Source organism: Strix aluco, chromosome 17, assembly GCF_031877795.1.
Source record: "Strix aluco isolate bStrAlu1 chromosome 17, bStrAlu1.hap1, whole genome shotgun sequence".
NCBI lineage: Eukaryota > Metazoa > Chordata > Aves > Strigiformes > Strigidae > Strix > Strix aluco.
The window spans coordinates 1,175,173-1,192,559 of NC_133947.1; the positions used below are offsets into that span (position 1 = coordinate 1,175,173).

The following is a 17,387-nucleotide window of genomic DNA, read 5'->3' on the forward strand; positions in this document are numbered from 1 at the left end:
GACAAGCTGTCAGGCACACAAACCCTTCGTCGGGCTGAAGCAGAGCCCATGTAGGGCTGTCACTGGAATCCAGTCGCTCCATCCTTCAGGGATCGATATCTGCTGCAGCTCAGCAGCCTTGTTATCTCGCTGGCCTCCACATTCTCCTGCAGCTCATCACCGCTCAGGGTTTCCCCTGACGCCCCGTAAATATTTGCCGCTCCTGCTGCCCGCCCCAGAGGGGCCGCACTCGAGACACTTCCAAGTTCCTCTTGCTCCAGTCATTCCTGGGAATTGCACCTCAGCTGAGCTGCCAACCTGCAACAAGGGTTTCTTTGGCCGGGCTGTTGCTGCCGAGGGTCCCCCGCTACCCTCGGCGACACGGGGCTACGGGCACAGTCAGCCGCGGGACGCTGGGGCCGTCCCCAAGGACTGGGTCACCCTTTTGGGCCCGGTTCTGCCACGGCCATGCAAAGGTCCTCAAAAGGAAGGAAAAGCTGAAACTTTGGCAAAAAGGAGCCCTTGTTCTCCAGTTCCTCAGTTACTAACTGCACAATACCTTTATTTTTATTTTTCTAAACAATCCTCACGTTTCAGTGGGGGTGACTCTGCCTTTGTTTCAGTCCAAGCAGAGCAGCAGTTTGATGCTGGTGCTCTTCCAGGCGCCGCAGTTCAGCACACCCTTACAAAACGCTTCTCACTGCTGCCTGCAGCTGCTGTTCCGCTACGATAGCCCTGGAGCACTGCAATTTCAGGAGAATTCCTGCAGAAACATCACCCTCAGGTACAATAAATGTTCATCTTTGAATTTAGCTCTCCAAGGACTTTCTGCCTCTGTCACTTTTCTCAGATCAGGAGTAAAACACGAGCAATTGCTTGATACGCTTTGGCCAGGGTGAGACAGTCCCTCTCACCATACCCCTCGGCTGGAGTCCAACACAAGTTTGAACTCCCCTTCTTCACCCAAATGAAAATCTGAATAAAAGGCCACACGCTCTAGGAATCCTTCTCCAATGGTATCCAAATTCAGAGGAAATTAAAGCAAATGCTTGCCATAACCCCCAAACAAGCAACGGTTTGTCTCACCTGAACGCCTTAATTCCAAGTTTTCCATTTCCCTCCGTTGAGAGCAGCACAACAGCTGAGAGCAGCCCAGCTGAGCCCAGTTCCCTCAAGCAATAAAGGTAAGAAACCCATAAACATGGGAGAGGCGAAGCCTCCACGTCATTGCAGCCAGGAGAAGCCAAACCAGCCCCAAGAGCTTTTTTTGTTTCCAAACTTGAACTAGAGCACTTGTTCCTCATTCTTTCTGCCAAGGGCCTCACACCAGCCTCTTTGTGCCAGTCCCTTTTTGGCTCAGGAAACAGCACCACAGGATCACCTGGGTTAGCAGAAGGGGACAGCAACACGGCAGCAGGCAGCAGCGGTGCCTGAGCCATCATTTGGGTGTAGCTGTATCCCTAAACCCTTCTGGCCCTCACACAGCCTTTCGGAGTTATCTTTCTGGTTAAGACAAGTCCAAGGAAAGACCTAAAGCACAGTCTGACAAGGTAAGAAATCGTATCTCAGTGCTACGGTTAAGAAATCACGTGACTCAGTAAATTTTAATCTAAATCTGACCACCTCTTGACAATGCTGGAAGTTTTGTCCTCCAGCACATTCGAGCGCGTGGTCTATATTTAGTTCTGCTGGCGGCACTAGGCTGGCTCAGAGACGACGCGTCTCCAGCCAAGAGAACGGCGCTGGCAGGAGCCAGGGAGGCAGCTTATAGCAAGTCGTTTGCCAGTTAAGTGGTTCCTCAAATAGAATGACTTCAGCTATAAAACAGCAGAAGGTTTAATGCTCTAATATACACAGGGAGCTACTTTAAAAAGTGTGGGCAAGATTCGTATTAGCACTCCTCTAAACATCAACAAGAAATGTCAGACCTACAATATGCTGGCTTGCAGAAGCCTCACATTACTTCACACAACTCAAGCTTGATCCAGACTAAAAGCCTAAAAGACAGCTCCTGAAAACCAGCCCTCAGAGGTACAAAGGCAGCTCTTCCCAACACGCTCACCCTGCACGCTCATGGAGGGCCCTTTACCAACAACTCTTCTGCAAAAGGATTCAGCCCACCAGCAAGAGACAGCAATCAGCTTAGGAATTTTTATTTAGTTCAGGTACACAATGTTTGTATACAATATCACAGCCTATAGTTTAGTCTTTAGAGAAGATGTCTAGATGGGAAGCAAGGCCATGGAGACTGTATGGCACTGCCTGGACACCGTGCCTCAGCCACCCGCCTCCGGTGGAGTTAAACTACTCAATGTAACAATAGTGGGACCAAGTGTAGATGTTGAGACTGAGCAGTCACTTAAAAAAACAAACCTGTTTCCTCTCTGCCTATCAAGAGAGCAGAGAGGGATGGGATCTCCCTCCTACTATCACGTGGATGCGTATCAGCACCGGAATCTATCCGAGAAGTTGGGAGACTTCGGCATGGTCAGCGGCTGATCGCTGGGCTTCACTTCCACGTTGCGGTATTTGCGTATTGGGTTTGCCTTGTGAACCTGTCAAAAAAAAATAATCAAGGACAAAATGAAGCAAAATGTTCGCGGTTATAATCAAGCTGAAAATTGCAGGCGAGCCGTCGGTGGGATGAAGGCAGGTGTCTGTCTGTCACACTGCCCAGGGCACTGAGCGAGCCACCAGGAACACGCACGGCACGCCTTGGGGCTGTGGAGTTCCCAGAGACCGTTGTACAGCTCCCAAAAGCAGCCATCTCTGGGTTTTGGTGTGGTTTTTTTGGTTGGTTTGGGGGTTTTTTTGTTTGTTTTTGTTTTTTTTAAGACCAGTTGTAAAGTTAATGAGGAGACAGTTTGCAACAGGGAAACTTGAAGAGACAGTCTTACTGCAGCCCAACGCTGACATTAGCTCATTCAGGATATTCACACATCTCTTTGGGTTACTTTACAGCCCCTGTTCAGAAATAGTTCACTTACCATTTCTTGTCTTAGCTTTGCAATTTCTTCCTTTTCATGCTCCTCTTGCCGCTGCCTGAGCCGCTCTTGACACCTCTCCCTTACGGCTTCTATATTTGCCAATCGTTTTTCAAATTCTTGCCGCTCTTTAGCTCTTTTTTCTGTCGCCAGCTCAAAGCTTTCGGGAACTACGGAACCAGAAAGGCTCTCTAAGTTTAGAAATAGAGGAAAGAACGTTGGTGCAAAGACGGCCAGGTAAAGCAGAGTACTAGTGTCAAATGAAGCCTCCCTCAGGAGCACTTCACCTTGCAAGGGTGGTTAGTAGATACCTCCAGGCCTCAGGAAAAGAGAAAACCTTAGGCCCAAACGTGAGCAGTTAACGCAGACGTTACCCCGACACCGGCGTTCTCACAGGAGGGAGCAAGCACACAATTGTTAGTACAAGCAGGTTTTTGGCTGGTTCTGTACCCTCCTCAGCTTAGTCTACCCTAAGCTGTAGATGCCTTCATCTCATTAGAAATGGGAGGAAGAGCCTGACAGCTGCTGCAGAAATGCCAGCTGCCCCCCCAGGGAGCTCCCTGTGTGCTGTTCACCTTATCCCATGCTGGCACACATCAATCATCCCCCAATTGTGGCACGGCTGTTAAATACAGCTGCCCTGGCAGCACGGGGCAGGGGGGCAGCCGAGAGGAAACTCCCCTGCTCCCCGGGGACACAAGCTGTTAGGGAATTAGTTGATTAAGTGCAAGGCACTAGTGGCTGTGCTGATAAAGAAGAGGCAACAGCCAGTCTAAACATCATTTAATTGCATCAGTTCTGAGTTATCCGCCAAGCCTGTGTAGCAAGTACTTGTAACTCTACCTGATAACAGCTTATTTTCCTTTTTAGGCACAAAAGGCTCCTGGTACACCACTGTGTTGGGACGAGCTTTAAAACACGCCGCCTCTTTCTGTCTTTTCAAGTCTTCTTGAAGCTGCAGGAGAAGGGAGCCCATCGAGTGCCAGGTGTAACAAAGACCACCTCCCTCCACCCAGACCTCAGCACTCCCAACACTGGAAGAGCCAGGTTGGCTTGGGTCACTTGCACAGACAATCATATTAAGGCCAAAGAGTTGTGTCACTTGTTGCCTGCCAGTTACTTTTGCCAAAAATAGCCTGAAGAAAGTTTCAGGTGTCCCCTGCAGATTTCACATGAGAAAAGCAGTTTAGAATTTATATGTCAATAAATGCGCAGAGACAGTCAAAGGGATCCAGCTGCACATAGCTGCTGCTTAGAAAATACCCCACAGCTGGTCATGCAGTTGTGGTAATTCCCATCACTTACCAAAAGGGGAGAAAAAAACCCCCCCACCAATCCACCAATCCCTAACCCATAGCACAGCTCTCATGCCAAGGACAGGATAATTCATCGCTCAAACTCAAGATCCTGATTCAACTCAAGCAGAACAACTTTCTGAAGTCAATCACAACTCCACCAGCTGCTTTAAGTCTGGTCACACCCATTATCCTCATCATCCTACCTGCTGTTTCCAGCTCTGGAGCTTGGCAGCTCCCCGTTCATCAACCTGCAGATTGAATGGTTCTGGCTGAGTTGGGTTTTTCACCTTCTTTTCTGGCAGCTTAACACAGTCAAAGTAAGGCAGAGGTAGCGCTTTGAACTTCGGCACCTGAAGGAAACAATTTGAAATATTTCTTGCCCTTTCCTCAAAGGCATGAAGCTTTGGGAGTAACAGCCAACAGCAAGAGGCAAGTCCTGCCACACCCTTTTTGCTTAATGAGTGGAATCCAAGGCAGCTTTTGTTCTTACCTCTTCCTTCTGCAATTCCTCTATTTTTTTCTCTTTTTGAATTTGCCGCTCTTTGTCACGGGCATCAAAAGAGAAGGGGCAAACTTCCACGTGCCTCTGCTCTGGCATTTTAGGTTTGAAGGGCACTCCGTAATGTGGCATAGGGTTCGCTTTGATCACAGGAACCACCTCTTTTTCCTAAAGGGATATTAGTGTTAGGATCTGATACAGCACCAGATTTTTGATTTTTGTAGAAAGACTCCAACTCCTGCCAAACAAAGCCAATGAACACTAGAGTTCCTTTAATAAATACTAGAGTCCCTTTAATAAGGCTCACAACAGCATCAAGCAAACACTCTGGACACTGCAAAAATTAGTAATCCAAAAAGTACCAATTTACAAGCATCCTGAACCCCAGGGAAGTTCTTCCTCCTCCCAAAGCACTCTCAGTTCTTGTACTCATCCAAATTAGACTGTAATTTTTTAAAATCCCCTTCACAAGAGGGGAAAGGAGGAAGGACATGATGCATTCTAAATTCTGCTCCCCACCTCCGGGGAATCTAGTGACTGCAGGGAGGTGAAAGGACAGTTGCAGTATCTGCCCTTCCCAAGAACAGCATGGGGAAGGGCAACGTCCTTTAGAAATCTTCACAGTTTACTTTCCTCATTCATAGCAGCAACACCTCAGAAATCCTAGTCAGTGTGCCCATGTTTAAATGGAGTTATTTCATTTTGTGTGAGAATTCAGTTTATGTAAAATAAGTAGCAGCAACTAGATCGCTAGAAGGGACAGCGCAGAGGAAGAGGAGCACTGGAGGAAGGGGCAAACCGAACCAGACCGTCGCACCCGGCTGGTAGAGGTACAGCAGCCTGGCCCAGCCAGCTTGAGCACAGCCCGTTCACAGCAGTTACCTTTTCTTCATCTCTGCCAGACGTTCGGGTTCTGCTTTTTAAGGTGAAGACTGGAGACTTGGGGACTGTAACAGGAAGCACTTTCTTCTCCGGAACGCCCTGTTCAGAAGAGCCAGAAAGGAGTTACCCAAGCCTAATGCCAAGAAAGAGTGCTACAGAGAAACAACCCGACCTAGCACAGTTCGTCCTCACTGCAGTTCTTCCCTGATGACAGACAGTGTTTACTGAAGGTTATTAAATACATAATACATCACAGCTACAGACATTTTGAAGCTAATTGCCCCCTCAGTCCTAATCCCCAGGTCTGGGTATTTCTAAACTTCTTACCACAACATCCTCCAGGATTTTCGTTGGACATGGCCTGGAACGGAATTCAAAGTGCTCTTCCTCCTGCTGCTTCTTACTCTCACGCTCTTGAATCCTTTTTTCTACTTCCAACTCAAAGCCAACAGGTTGCGTGAGTTCCTTCACAGGGAGTTTCTTGGGCAGGAGCGGCCCACCCTCAAAGATTTTGTGATCAAGTTCTCGTGCTTTGAATTTGTACCTACACAGGAAGGACAGAGATAGTCACTGACTTATTGTACGTGACAAGATGCAGCTTCTAGCAAAAGGCTTCTCTCACAGCATAAGTCAGGTACAGAGGCAGACACACACGTTACATCATGTGCAGCTCTAGTTAGCAATTCCTCCTCTGCTTTTGAAACAGCAAGACGTTAGGGAAAACCTTACGGATTGCTTCCTTGGAAATCCAAAACTTTGTCTACAGGCGAGTTGTGAAGTGTACGCAGGCTGTACTGCTCTACTGGGTTTGCTTTACTGATCATAAGCTGTACTCAACCCAAGATCAGCTCCAAACACACTTTCTTCAAAATGAATTGACTGCTTTTCACATCCTTATGATCATAGTCATAAGATCACACACAAGCTAAAAGAATCTCAATGTTTTTACACTACTCATGGTTTTACACAAAAAGGGTATTCCTGACAAGTGATATTTTGTTATCTGACGGGTATTTTCAGTGTGGTACAATTCCCTCTGGGAGGGACTAGAGTAAACCTTTACTTACTGTTGAATTTTCTCAATTTCCTCTGCTTCTAACTCAGCTGTAGTTTTGCAGGTGGTAGGTCTGAAGCGCTGCTTTGTTAGCAGCACTGGTGTTTTAGGGTTTGTAAGCCGAGCCTTCACCAACTTTCCTGGAACTGGGCCTATAAATTCAAGTCACAGAGACCAGCAGTTAAGGGCAAGGCCTGCAGGCACAGACTGTTTGCTCACTAGAGCAGTCAAAGCGTCGTTCTTGCTCTGCCACCGTCTCCTGGACAGTCTCCTGGCTGGAGAGGGCCAGCACTGCTCACCTTCATCAGATTTCCTGCTCCTCAAATGGTAACGGGAGGGTGTGCGTTTTTGGAATGCTTCTACCTGCTCAGCAAGGGACACGTAATCTGATGTGGTTTCTTCGAGTTTTCTTTTGTTTCCCTGGGACAGATTGAAGGGTTTGGGGACAGTGGGTCCCTTCGGCAGGCGCACCTAGAGACAAAACACTGCCGTTATTATGGCCACTTAACACAGGATGCTGCGATGACATTTCCTTCCCCCACTGATTCACAGTATCTGTCCCTTCCCCTTACTGAAAGGATGATAACACTGAACATTAGACATAAGTCCTAACTACCTAAGAACATGCACAAGCCAGTCATATTGGCAAACTGTATGAAGTGGAAGATTAAAGCATGAAGTGTAACGACTGGAAAATATAACATCAAAGGGCCCCTTTTTCCAAAAGGGTCCTTGAGAGTCTTGTGGCAACGCAGGCACGCAGTGAGCCAGCAGTTACATTTGCCCAGCACGTGCCTCTCCTACGGTGACCCTCTCTGCAGGTTGCCAGCAGCATTGTGTGTTGCAAAAGCAGACTGAAGGCGATGTCAAGGATTACTCAGCTGAGTGCTGGCAATATTCAGGTTCTCACCGGAGAAGGAGGATGCTTCCTCAGTACCGCTGCAAAATCCAGTTCCTTGTACTCGTTCCCAGGCTGGCTTTCTGCGTGTTGTTTAATTCTATTCTCTGTGCAGAAGTGGAAGTCAACTGGCTTTGTTACTTGACCAGCAGTTCTCTTCACGGGTTGTCCTAAAGAAAAAGAGCATGTAAGGTCTGGAAGCCTTTTGGGCTGGGGGAGATGGGGGAGAAGGCATTTACTTTCTAGTAACTTGAACAGTTTTTGGGGCACTCATCTATAGCCTTTCAAAACATGACAAAAACCAGTTTCCAGGCAGTTTAGGGGCTGATCAACATTAAAAGCCACCTAATCCTAATACTTATCAGAAAATCTGGAATGTTTGTTTTAAAGGTACTTGTACAGCTCTATGCAGCACTCTCCAGCTGAGCCCAGCACAGCTTCCACTTGTGATTCAGCGAGAGCCCACCTGCTCCAGCAATAGCTGCTTTCAGAGACTCCTCGTTCTTCCTCCGCAGCTCCATAACCTCCCGCTGCAACTGCTGCATCTTTTCCAGCTCCTGCTCCTCTGTACTCTTCAGCTTGCCAGAAAGATTGGTCCTCCTGCAGAAGGATGTTAAAGACTGAGCTACGCCTTCCTGCTTCGCTGGTTCACAGCACGACGTTAGTGCAAAGGAACACGCTCATCTCTGACTTCACTGCAGGAGCATCATTCATTATAAAAGTGTACTCTTTAGAAAAGATCTGTTGGGATTTTGTTTGCTCAAGAAAGCTTGCAGCTAACTGCTATCCTGCATGCCCATTTGCTGTATGCGTGCTTCACCCATTAGTAAAACCAGCTTTTTCCTCAAATTAAAAGCACAAGTTCAGTTGAAGTACATTTCATCCTAATATTGTTGTCCTGATCCAGTGTTTACTAAACGCGATGTCACCACATGCTAAGTAGAAGTTGAGAACCCAAATCAACTGTGATTAGCAAAGACAAGTCACAAGAAAGCTACCTACTTTAACATCGTTGGCGTGGAGGGCATGGTCAGCTTGCTTTTCCCTCTCGCTGGGGAGAGGTCGGGATTCTGGAGGGGCTCACTCTTCATGGGTACTTCTGTCGGCTTCTCTCTGTTGGCAGAACTAAGGTAAGAAGTTGTTACAGCAAACCACTCCAATTAACTGTGCTCTAAGTGACAGATCACCTGCAGCTCTCACCACTGTGCATAACACCCCAACACCCGGTGAGTTTAAGCTATGCCAGACCGGCCTTACCTCACCACGGGCCCAGGCACAGACCGTCTAGTTTTCCCTGGTACCCTACAGCTGCAGAAGGGAAGATGAATTACTGAGTTTTTGGAACTAAGGCTTTTCTTGAGGAGGTAGGTGTGCTGTAGTTCATCGAGGTACAGCAGTGTTCAATTTCCTGCCCTCAAGCTTATCACCGTATGATATCTTAGTGGTTAAGCTAATTTGAGAAATATTTTAGCTGCAACTCTTTCATAGCTTACGACTGCCTGATGACTTCCTGGTGGAGGAGTTAAGCCAAATTTAAAGCTAGCTGACAGACATGGAGTAAGAAACTTAAGAAACCCAAACTTATTTCATTCACATCCTACCTCCAAATAGAGCGTTTCCTTCAGGACCTACAGCCATTTCTTCTTGTTTGTGAAACCAGTACCAGGAATCAGGTCACCTCCCCCTAACCTTCCTGCGGTAACCCTCTAAGCCAGGTGGAAATTCTTGCCAAAGAAACAGTTGCATCCCCCTTCCCAGCCCCAAACAGAAGGATTTGGATGACATACATTCTCATTTTTTTCAGGGGTGGAACCTCTTCCTTGTTAACCGAGGCATTAGCATTTCTCTCTGCCTTGATTCTAGCTGGCTGTTTGCGTTGCTGGGTTTTTCTCTGCATTGTAGCCTGTCTTCTACCCGTCCTAGAGCAGAACAGAAAGGGCAGGTTAGCTTTCCCACGGCTGAGAAGACACACGGTCCGTGTAACACTTTTTACGTCAGTGCATCGCCTAACTCCAGCATGCCCCCTATGCGAATTGTGCGTTTAACACAACAATCCAAACGCAGCATGAATTATTTAAGTTTAACCACCCAGAAACTGAATATTCTTTGGTATATGTGAGCATACAGAGCCCCTCGCATTCACATCAAGAATGAGTTCTGCCCAACTCAGGCAGATATAAACAAAGAAACTTTATAAGGCACTTCAGTTTCAGATATCCTCACATTCCAGAAGCTCCTAGTGCTACCAAGCCTCATTTGAGAAGTATGTGAGACACTGCACTACATTTCCAGCCCTAGAGATCATCCCTCCAGCTTCACAAGCAGATCAGCTGTCCCCATACACGATCTCCATGCTGGAGAACTTCAGACCCAAAGGATGGCCCAAGAACAGCCAGAACTGCAGATCCTGAGAGCAAGGACCTGCTTAGTTACACCATCCTCAATCTCTGTGCAAAAGGAATACAAGTATTTCACCTCTGAGAGGCCTCTGCAGGAGCAGCTGCTCTCCAGGTTGTCAGGGATCCAACAATATTCTGAGGAACTGCACTGGCTTGCTCACATTCTGCTCCACCATCCTCTTCACCACGGCTTTCACCTGAGAACAGTGACAAAGGTCAACTCACATACAGAATCACAGAATCATCTCGGTTGGAAAGGACCTTGAAGATCATCCAGTCCAACCTTTAACCTAGCATTGGCAGTTTCCAACTACACCAGATCCCTCAACGCTATGTCGACCCTACTCTTAAACACCTTCAGGGATGGGGACTCCACCACCTCCCTGGGCAGCCCATTCCAACGCCTAACAACCCGTTCTGTAAAGAAATACTTCCCAATATCCAGTCCAAACCTTCCCTGGCGCAACTTGAGGCCATTCCCTCTTGTCTTATCACTCATACATACAAATATAAACAAATATACACAGGCACAGAAGAATGCTAAAGTGAAACGTGAGACCTCGCTAGACAACAATACGTGAAGATGGCCCCACAAAAGCCAGTGAAAAGCAGGTAAAATTTATTCTCCCCCACCCCCCGCCCAATACCATGCCAACTTACTCATTATTTCTTGTGATGTGACAGAAGACAGAATAATATCAGGCTTCGAAAAAGCAGGGCTGTTCTGCGAGACCTTTGCCAGATTTTCTGCAGGAGGGACATTCTCCAGATTGGCTTTTTGGTCTGTGAGGAAAGAGAGACTTTCACTAGACACACCACTTCAGGAATTTTTAACAATACCTCAGAATCTCATAATGATGCTAACAAATTAATCTGTCAATTCACAGATGACAATCAAAGTTTAAATACAAAACCAAAAAACCCACACACGATGGATGATGCTGTTAACACCATGACTAGGCCCAAAACAAGCATCACACCAAGCCCTCATCCAAAGAGAAAACAATCCAGGGAGTCGGATGCAGCTTACCAAACCAGGAGTCTGCATTGTGCCCATCGTCATCGCTCAGAGTCGCAAAGTTGATGCAAGGGTTTGGGACGTCGAAGGAATAGCGAGATTCTGGGTGAGACATCTTCACCGTCACGCTGTCCCCGCGAGTCCTCCGCTCGCGCTGCTACACTCCTTTAGACAACAAGCATCGGTCACCTCTTGTACCAAACCCCAGCTAAATCATTCTCCACCTCTCTTTCCCCGCATGGTTTCTAGAGACAGGCGCTGGGACAGCCTTTGGTACATTTTCCTGTCATAATTCACAGCCTTTGGACAGAATGCCTCATGAGCAATGCAGTTTTTCATTCTACTGCTGATTGGCAAAACTACGGAGATTTTACCACTGTTGACATTTGCAGGTTCAAAGTTACCAAAAAGATCAAGTTTTGAAGGTTTTCTTTGTACTTGTAGTGCTAGTATTATATTTTTTTAAAAGGAAGTACAAAGCTTTTCCAGAGAGCAACGGATTTGCCCTTCCCTCCCTCACCACGCACAGCAAGGCAGAGTTCTTACCCTTACCAGGGCACAGATTTATGAAGCAAGAGCCTGATGATGAGGTTGACTCCAGAGCACTGCAAAGCGCAGTCTTTCTCCCTCTGAAGGGCTACAGACAAGAGCAAATGACCCAAACATGCTCTTCTATAGAGTAAATTGATTTTCAAAGCAGGAGAAGAGTTCCGTAGAGTGCAAGAAGGGCAGCGTAGGGCCCTTGCTACATTCCACAGCACTACCCCGAGGCTGGCCAGGCTATAAACAAACCAAGGAGTGTGACCATGTCAAGAACAGTCCCTGCAGTTAATTAGTGGAGCACTGACAGCAGGAGGAGTCCCTGTGTCAACAGGTGATATTAAACTCAACCCAAGAGGAATAAAGCCAGCAATAAAGTTATAAACCCTTGAATCATAACAAAACCTTTTCGCAAAGGTGTTTTCATGCTTTCATGCTGCCTCGCACAGCTGCAAGGCAAAGCCCATGAGGATGTGTTATAAAACACTCCCAAAGGAAATCACCTGAACTTTGCTTTTATGAGTCCAATCAACTCTAAAGCAGCATATTCTTAATCCACAAAGTCTCAGACCTAAACCATCTGTCTGGGCAGACCACACATCGTTCAACCCAGGCAGTACGCTTCGTAAGAAAATGTTCAAGAGCAAATCAGCAGCCCTCCCTCCCGCCCTCCCTCCCTCCCGCAGACGGCTGCACTGAGAAGCCTTCAGCTCCCCAGCACAGAATTGTGATAGTTCAGGGGAAAAACGTCAGTAAAACCATCAGCAACATGACTGGGAAGAAGTCGGGGTAGGACCCAAAGAAGGCAAACAGAAGAATCAGAGCCAAAACCAACTGTAACCAAGCTCAAGACACAGTGGGAATCGAATGCTTTCCTACCGCCCTTAATCAAGATAGAGTTTCTGTCAACACTACCTACTTTTTTAAAAATCAAATGCGTCATCTGCATTCTCCCCTCACCCTCCCCAGTCAGTCCACTGAGTTGGAGCTTTGGGCATCATGTTTCACAGCTACTTGTGTCCACTGCTGCAGTTTCCAGCTTTTTACTGTGTAAAGTCCATATTCTTTCATGGTGTCAGCACCCCCGTCACCACCAAGCCCTTCTCCCTCCTCCCCAGACAAAAGTGAACACTCATGAAAAGAAAGGGAGCACATCAATGCTACAGTTTCATACTCCAAATTCCTTCAAAGAGCCAGTGGGGAGGTAAAAGTTATCGTGACTGAGTTCTAGAGGGTCCGTTTCAGTCAGATGAACTCACGGCATCCACCTTTCAAATCCCTACATATCCTCCGAGTCCTGCGCAGAGCAGGATTTACTGTGAAGCAGCAGCTCACTGAAAGGCATCTCCCTCCTCCACCCCTCGACTCAGCCTGGGGCTGAGCTCCGGTCAGTTCGGAACGTTGTGGTGATTTATGGCTCCGATATGGCCACTGCAACGCTGCTGCAATCGGAACAGGCTCAGCCAAGTCCAGCCCGCAGCCTGCTGCCCGCTCCCGTGAGGCGTTTTAAAACGCCCAGTCATGATTTTGATGGCAGAACCACTATTATCTCAATCTTTTCTTTAAAGTCGGGGGGGGGGGGGGGGGGGGGGGGGGGCAGCAAAATTCTCTCCACTATGGCACTCTTCCACCAGAAGCGAGGCGCAAGAATTTCTCCTCATTAATAGGGACGTTACCTAATTAGCAGGCACCGTGTGCATTTACCAGACCACGGCTGCAGGCACGCTGTAATCCTACATGACTCCAGTGTGGGTTTAAAGGGTAACCCCGCTCTCCCCCACATCCATCACCTTCTGTGTCGACACTGGTGCTCGCAGAGCTTCGCCACGAGCCAGCTGGGGAACCCTCACCCCCGTCCTGCAGGATCAGCTTTCACCTGGTTTGCAGGGAGCTGCTCACACCACCGCTGGGGCAAGGAAGGAATCCAGTCCTCTCGCTTTCAAAAATAGCCCAAATTCCTTTGCTAAAAGCGACTGCCTAGCTAAAACATTAATTCTCTTTCTAGGTCCACTCCCCTCACTGACCAGACGTGCCTCACACAGCCACGGCCCCATACGGTTTGGGTACTGACCGGCACAGCCGTATCCACAAAGAGGAACGGACGGCGGGTTTCTCTGCACACCGGGTTTCTTTTGAGTAACTACACTTTGGCACGTTCCAGAAGAGTGCCTTGGCCTGGTTTAGATTAGTTAGCTTTGAAAAAGGATTAAGTTAAATTGGAACAAGCATTCCTATCCCAGAATAAGACTGATCCAACAGCAAGTGCAGTAGGTATTTCAGAATAACTTCACACCTCACTCTAATCCAAATTAGCTTTAAAATTCTGACACGATTCCATCACAGATGTGCTCAGTGTCTTTTTCTCAATGTAGCTGTTAATTTCTTGCCAAAAACATTTAGCCCAGACAAGGCTGGAGAGGAGTAACTCCCAACAAGACCTACACAGTACTGGCCTAGCTGCAGTATGTGAAACTCAGCACCGAGCGCGTCGTAAGGGAGCACTTCGCAATTACGATCTAATCAAAAGGGCCTCTATTTTTAGAGCAGCAGCCCAGCAGGGACTGATGGTTATCGGGCCATACAACAACAGCATCCACTGCCTGGCACAAAGGACCCTCCCAGCCTTTGTGTCAGAGAGAGGAAGCGGCGTCCCAAGGTGAGAAATTAGAGGTCGGAAGGGTAGAGAATGGAGGAGTTTGGGGGAGCAGCAAGGAACAGACCGAAGGAGGCTGCAGAGAAGATCTGCTCTTTCTTGCCAGCTCGCAGTGTAATTAGATAAACCCCTGGTCAACTTGAGACGACGCCTTATCACACAATACACCACCGGAGCTTCACAAGCTACAGATGTTACTTACTCCAAATGCTAACAGGGAAAAGAAGCACCGGATACACAAAAAGGATATTCTGGGTTACAACAGCAGATAAATCTGAAGGCAGTTGACCCACATGCCTCAAAACCCAAGACGGGAAATCAGGAATAAGCCAGAGAAGCTCCTGCAAGGCCGAGGGAGCTGCGCAAAGCGCTGCGGTAATTCCAGTGCCTTCTGCTGGGCATTCAACACCGACTGCCGTCTAAACACAGGACACCGCACTAACCAGGCAACTTGCTTAATTCAGCCTGGCAGCTTCTTTATCATTCTACAAGCCAAAGCTTTCCATCCCTTTTATAAGGATTATAATCCAATAAAGTTCCCAGACGCTTTTCAGCAAAATGTAAATTTCACGTAAAAATGCAGTAAATTGGACCATTACAAAGGGCTGGGAACTGCCTCACTCTAGGTACGGTCCTGTCATGGCAGCCATGTAGGAAACTACAGCACCACAAAGCTGCCACCTGAACTCCTTCAGCACGATGCCAGCAATCACTAACAGAAGTCATCCTCGCTCTTTCCTGAGCAAAGGTTAAGGGAACACTTTTACAAATTCCAGATCTACAGCTTCTCCTTCCTCTCTGGTGCTCCTCACTCCATGCTCAGGTGTGCTTTTCCACAGCACAGAATCAACACCAAATTCATCATCCCAGGTAGGGAACAGAGGCAACGCTGCTGTGCCATCATAAAATACTCAAATTGGGAGACAAAAGCCTTTAATTCCACGCAGGCAAGAGCTTTGCAGACCACCCCCAGCTGCAGTCATGAGCCTACAGAAAAAGGGGAGTGAGGTGCTGGAGCAGCAGCTTTTCTCTGCTAACGGCCCGGACACGCCTTCCAACAGCCCAGAATAAACAGCCCTGACATCCCACACTCCCTAAGAGATCCCACGAGTTTGAGAAGACATGAAGATGGGAGATTCTAAGAAGAGTTGTTCAAGGAAAAACAAATTATTTTTAGCCAGTATAACCTCAGTTTATTGTTAGATTCAATTGAATCTCCTCTAGTTTAAAAAACCCCACTGTATAAAAGGAGCTAACTTAATACCTTTTCTGTTACTTAAGCCAGGTTCTGCCTGGTTTTCCTCCCTCCTTTTCCTAGGAAGGAGGATTTGGTTTGAGAAGTAGTAACATAGCTCCAGAATTAAGATCACACTTCAGGTTTTGAGCAGTGGGTGTGAGCGAACAGTTAATGCCACAGCGCAGCGGGCAGCCTGCTCCAGGCTCTGGGTTGAATTTCATCGTGAATACATCGTTTCATCACGTCAGATTTCGTGGTTGTTTGAAGACCCGCAACTCAACACACAACTTTGTTTTACTCCCGAGGCAGCTACCCCAGCGTAAGGCTTATTTCAGTACCGGGAACCCATTTTAAAGGAGGGAGCCCCTCGGCACGGCGGCAGCCGCGGGCTGGCCCCAGGCTCCGGCTCCTTCAACCCCACGGACGCAAGAGGTTTGCCATCAGCCCGCGGGGATTCAGGCCCACACCACGGGGCTCCGGCTGGGATCCAGCCCTCCGGCCACCGTGTCAGGACACGGCAAAAGCGGCCCCGGACACGAGATGAGCACCCCGATTCACTTTCCGCCTCCGTTTCCCAGCCGCGCCCTCACGGTGCTGCGAGGGGCCGCGATACCGATACCCGGGGTCGGAGCAGGCCCGCGGCCCAGCCACGTACCCCACAGCCAGAGAGACCCGACCGAATCCCGGGGAAGGGAAGCCCAGGCCGCCATTACCGGACAGCGCCTACCAAGGAAAAAGGAAAGACGAGGAGAAGCCGAGAGGCCTCCCCGCGGCTGGGGGATCGCGCGGTGCCCGGTAACGGCCATCCGGTACCACTCACCTCAGCGCCGCGGCCGCCCTACGCGGCGCCTCCACCCGCCGCCGTTAACGGATTTCAAACCGGACTGGTCGATCCAAACCAACCAATCAAGGCCTAGGGCACGCCCTCGGCGCGTACCGATTGGACGCGCCGCCAAGAGGCCAAAGGGACCCGGATGAGCAGAACCCCGCCCCGCCCTGCCGAGCGCTGCCCGCAAAGGCTGACGGGAAACGTAGTGCCCCAGCGCACAGCACCGCCCCCCGGCAGGAAAAAGCAGACCACAACTCCCACAATGCACTGCGCGGGGCGAGCCCGACCAATCAGATGAGGCGCCGCTTTGAGTGTCGTTTGGTGACGGCCTATCAGCTGCCGGTAGGCGGGTCCCCCGAGCAGGGCCGGGTGCAGGCCGTGCCGCCGGGGCAGGAGCCCACCGGCCGCGGGACCGGGGGTCGATGGAGCGTCTGGCTGGCGGCTGCGAGTAGAGAAGTAGCCGGTTTCCGTCCCTCTGCCGCCACGGGTGTCCTCCATCGAGCACAGGCAGCCCGCCTGCGCTCCCAGAGCCCTGCCTGACTCCTCCTGCTGCCGGCTGTTCCTCCCCGGGTCAGCTCCTCTGTCAGACTCGGGGAAAGGGGAAAGCGCCTCCCCCCCCCTCAGTGCGCACCGCCAGTCCCTGCTGTGGGAGCCCTCCTGGCCGCGCCACCTACCCCAAACACCTCGTGGAACTCCCCGCCGCAGCGAGGGCTCTGCTAACGGGGCAGGCCGCTGCCGACGGGCAGGCCGACCCAAGGTGCCACAGCCGCCTTCTACTACCTCGACACTGCCCACATCAGCTCTCCCCCCGCAGCCCGGCCGCATCACTGTGCTCTGTGGAGACACCAAAAAAAAAAAAAAAATTTTTTTAAATCACATGTTAAAGCCCGAACTGCTGTGAGGGGAGAGGCGGCCGTGGCAGCGGGCTCTGCCGTACCCATAAGGGGCGGAGGCCGCAGCTCCCGGGGCACTGCGCTGCCCACAGACCCGGCGGCGCCGACAGGGGGCACCGGAGCCTCGCGCTCCACCAGGCACCTCCGCGCACTGGCCGCAGCCGCCCGGCGCAGGCGCCCTCGGCACGCCCCGCCGTTAACGGCCGCTCCCGCGCACGCGCGCC

At 49.6% G+C, this 17,387-nt stretch overlaps 1 protein-coding gene across 8 annotated transcripts; it reads right to left on the bottom strand.

The window, feature by feature from the left end:
- Positions 1–2,116: 2,116 nt before the first annotated feature.
- TPX2 (TPX2 microtubule nucleation factor) lies at positions 2,117–17,315 on the bottom strand. Of its 8 annotated transcripts, XM_074843459.1 has the most exons (19): positions 17,208–17,315; positions 16,945–17,104; positions 11,024–11,176; positions 10,654–10,776; positions 10,070–10,190; positions 9,382–9,513; positions 8,852–8,902; positions 8,597–8,707; positions 8,061–8,194; positions 7,607–7,764; positions 6,996–7,167; positions 6,710–6,848; positions 5,970–6,186; positions 5,643–5,741; positions 4,752–4,928; positions 4,465–4,611; positions 3,807–3,918; positions 2,967–3,154; positions 2,117–2,534 (listed from the first exon to the last, which is right to left on the bottom strand). In XM_074843459.1, exons 3-19 carry the CDS (start codon positions 11,124–11,126, stop codon positions 2,424–2,426), a joined length of 2,295 nt encoding a protein of 764 aa, XP_074699560.1. In that variant the 5' UTR covers positions 11,127–11,176; positions 16,945–17,104; positions 17,208–17,315; the 3' UTR covers positions 2,117–2,423. The 8 variants fall into 8 exon arrangements, with proteins under 8 accessions (XP_074699560.1, XP_074699563.1, XP_074699559.1 ...); XM_074843462.1 differs by having other exon boundaries at positions 2,967–3,133; positions 16,945–17,315; XM_074843458.1 differs by having other exon boundaries at positions 16,945–17,315.
- Positions 17,316–17,387: the final 72 nt, after the last annotated feature.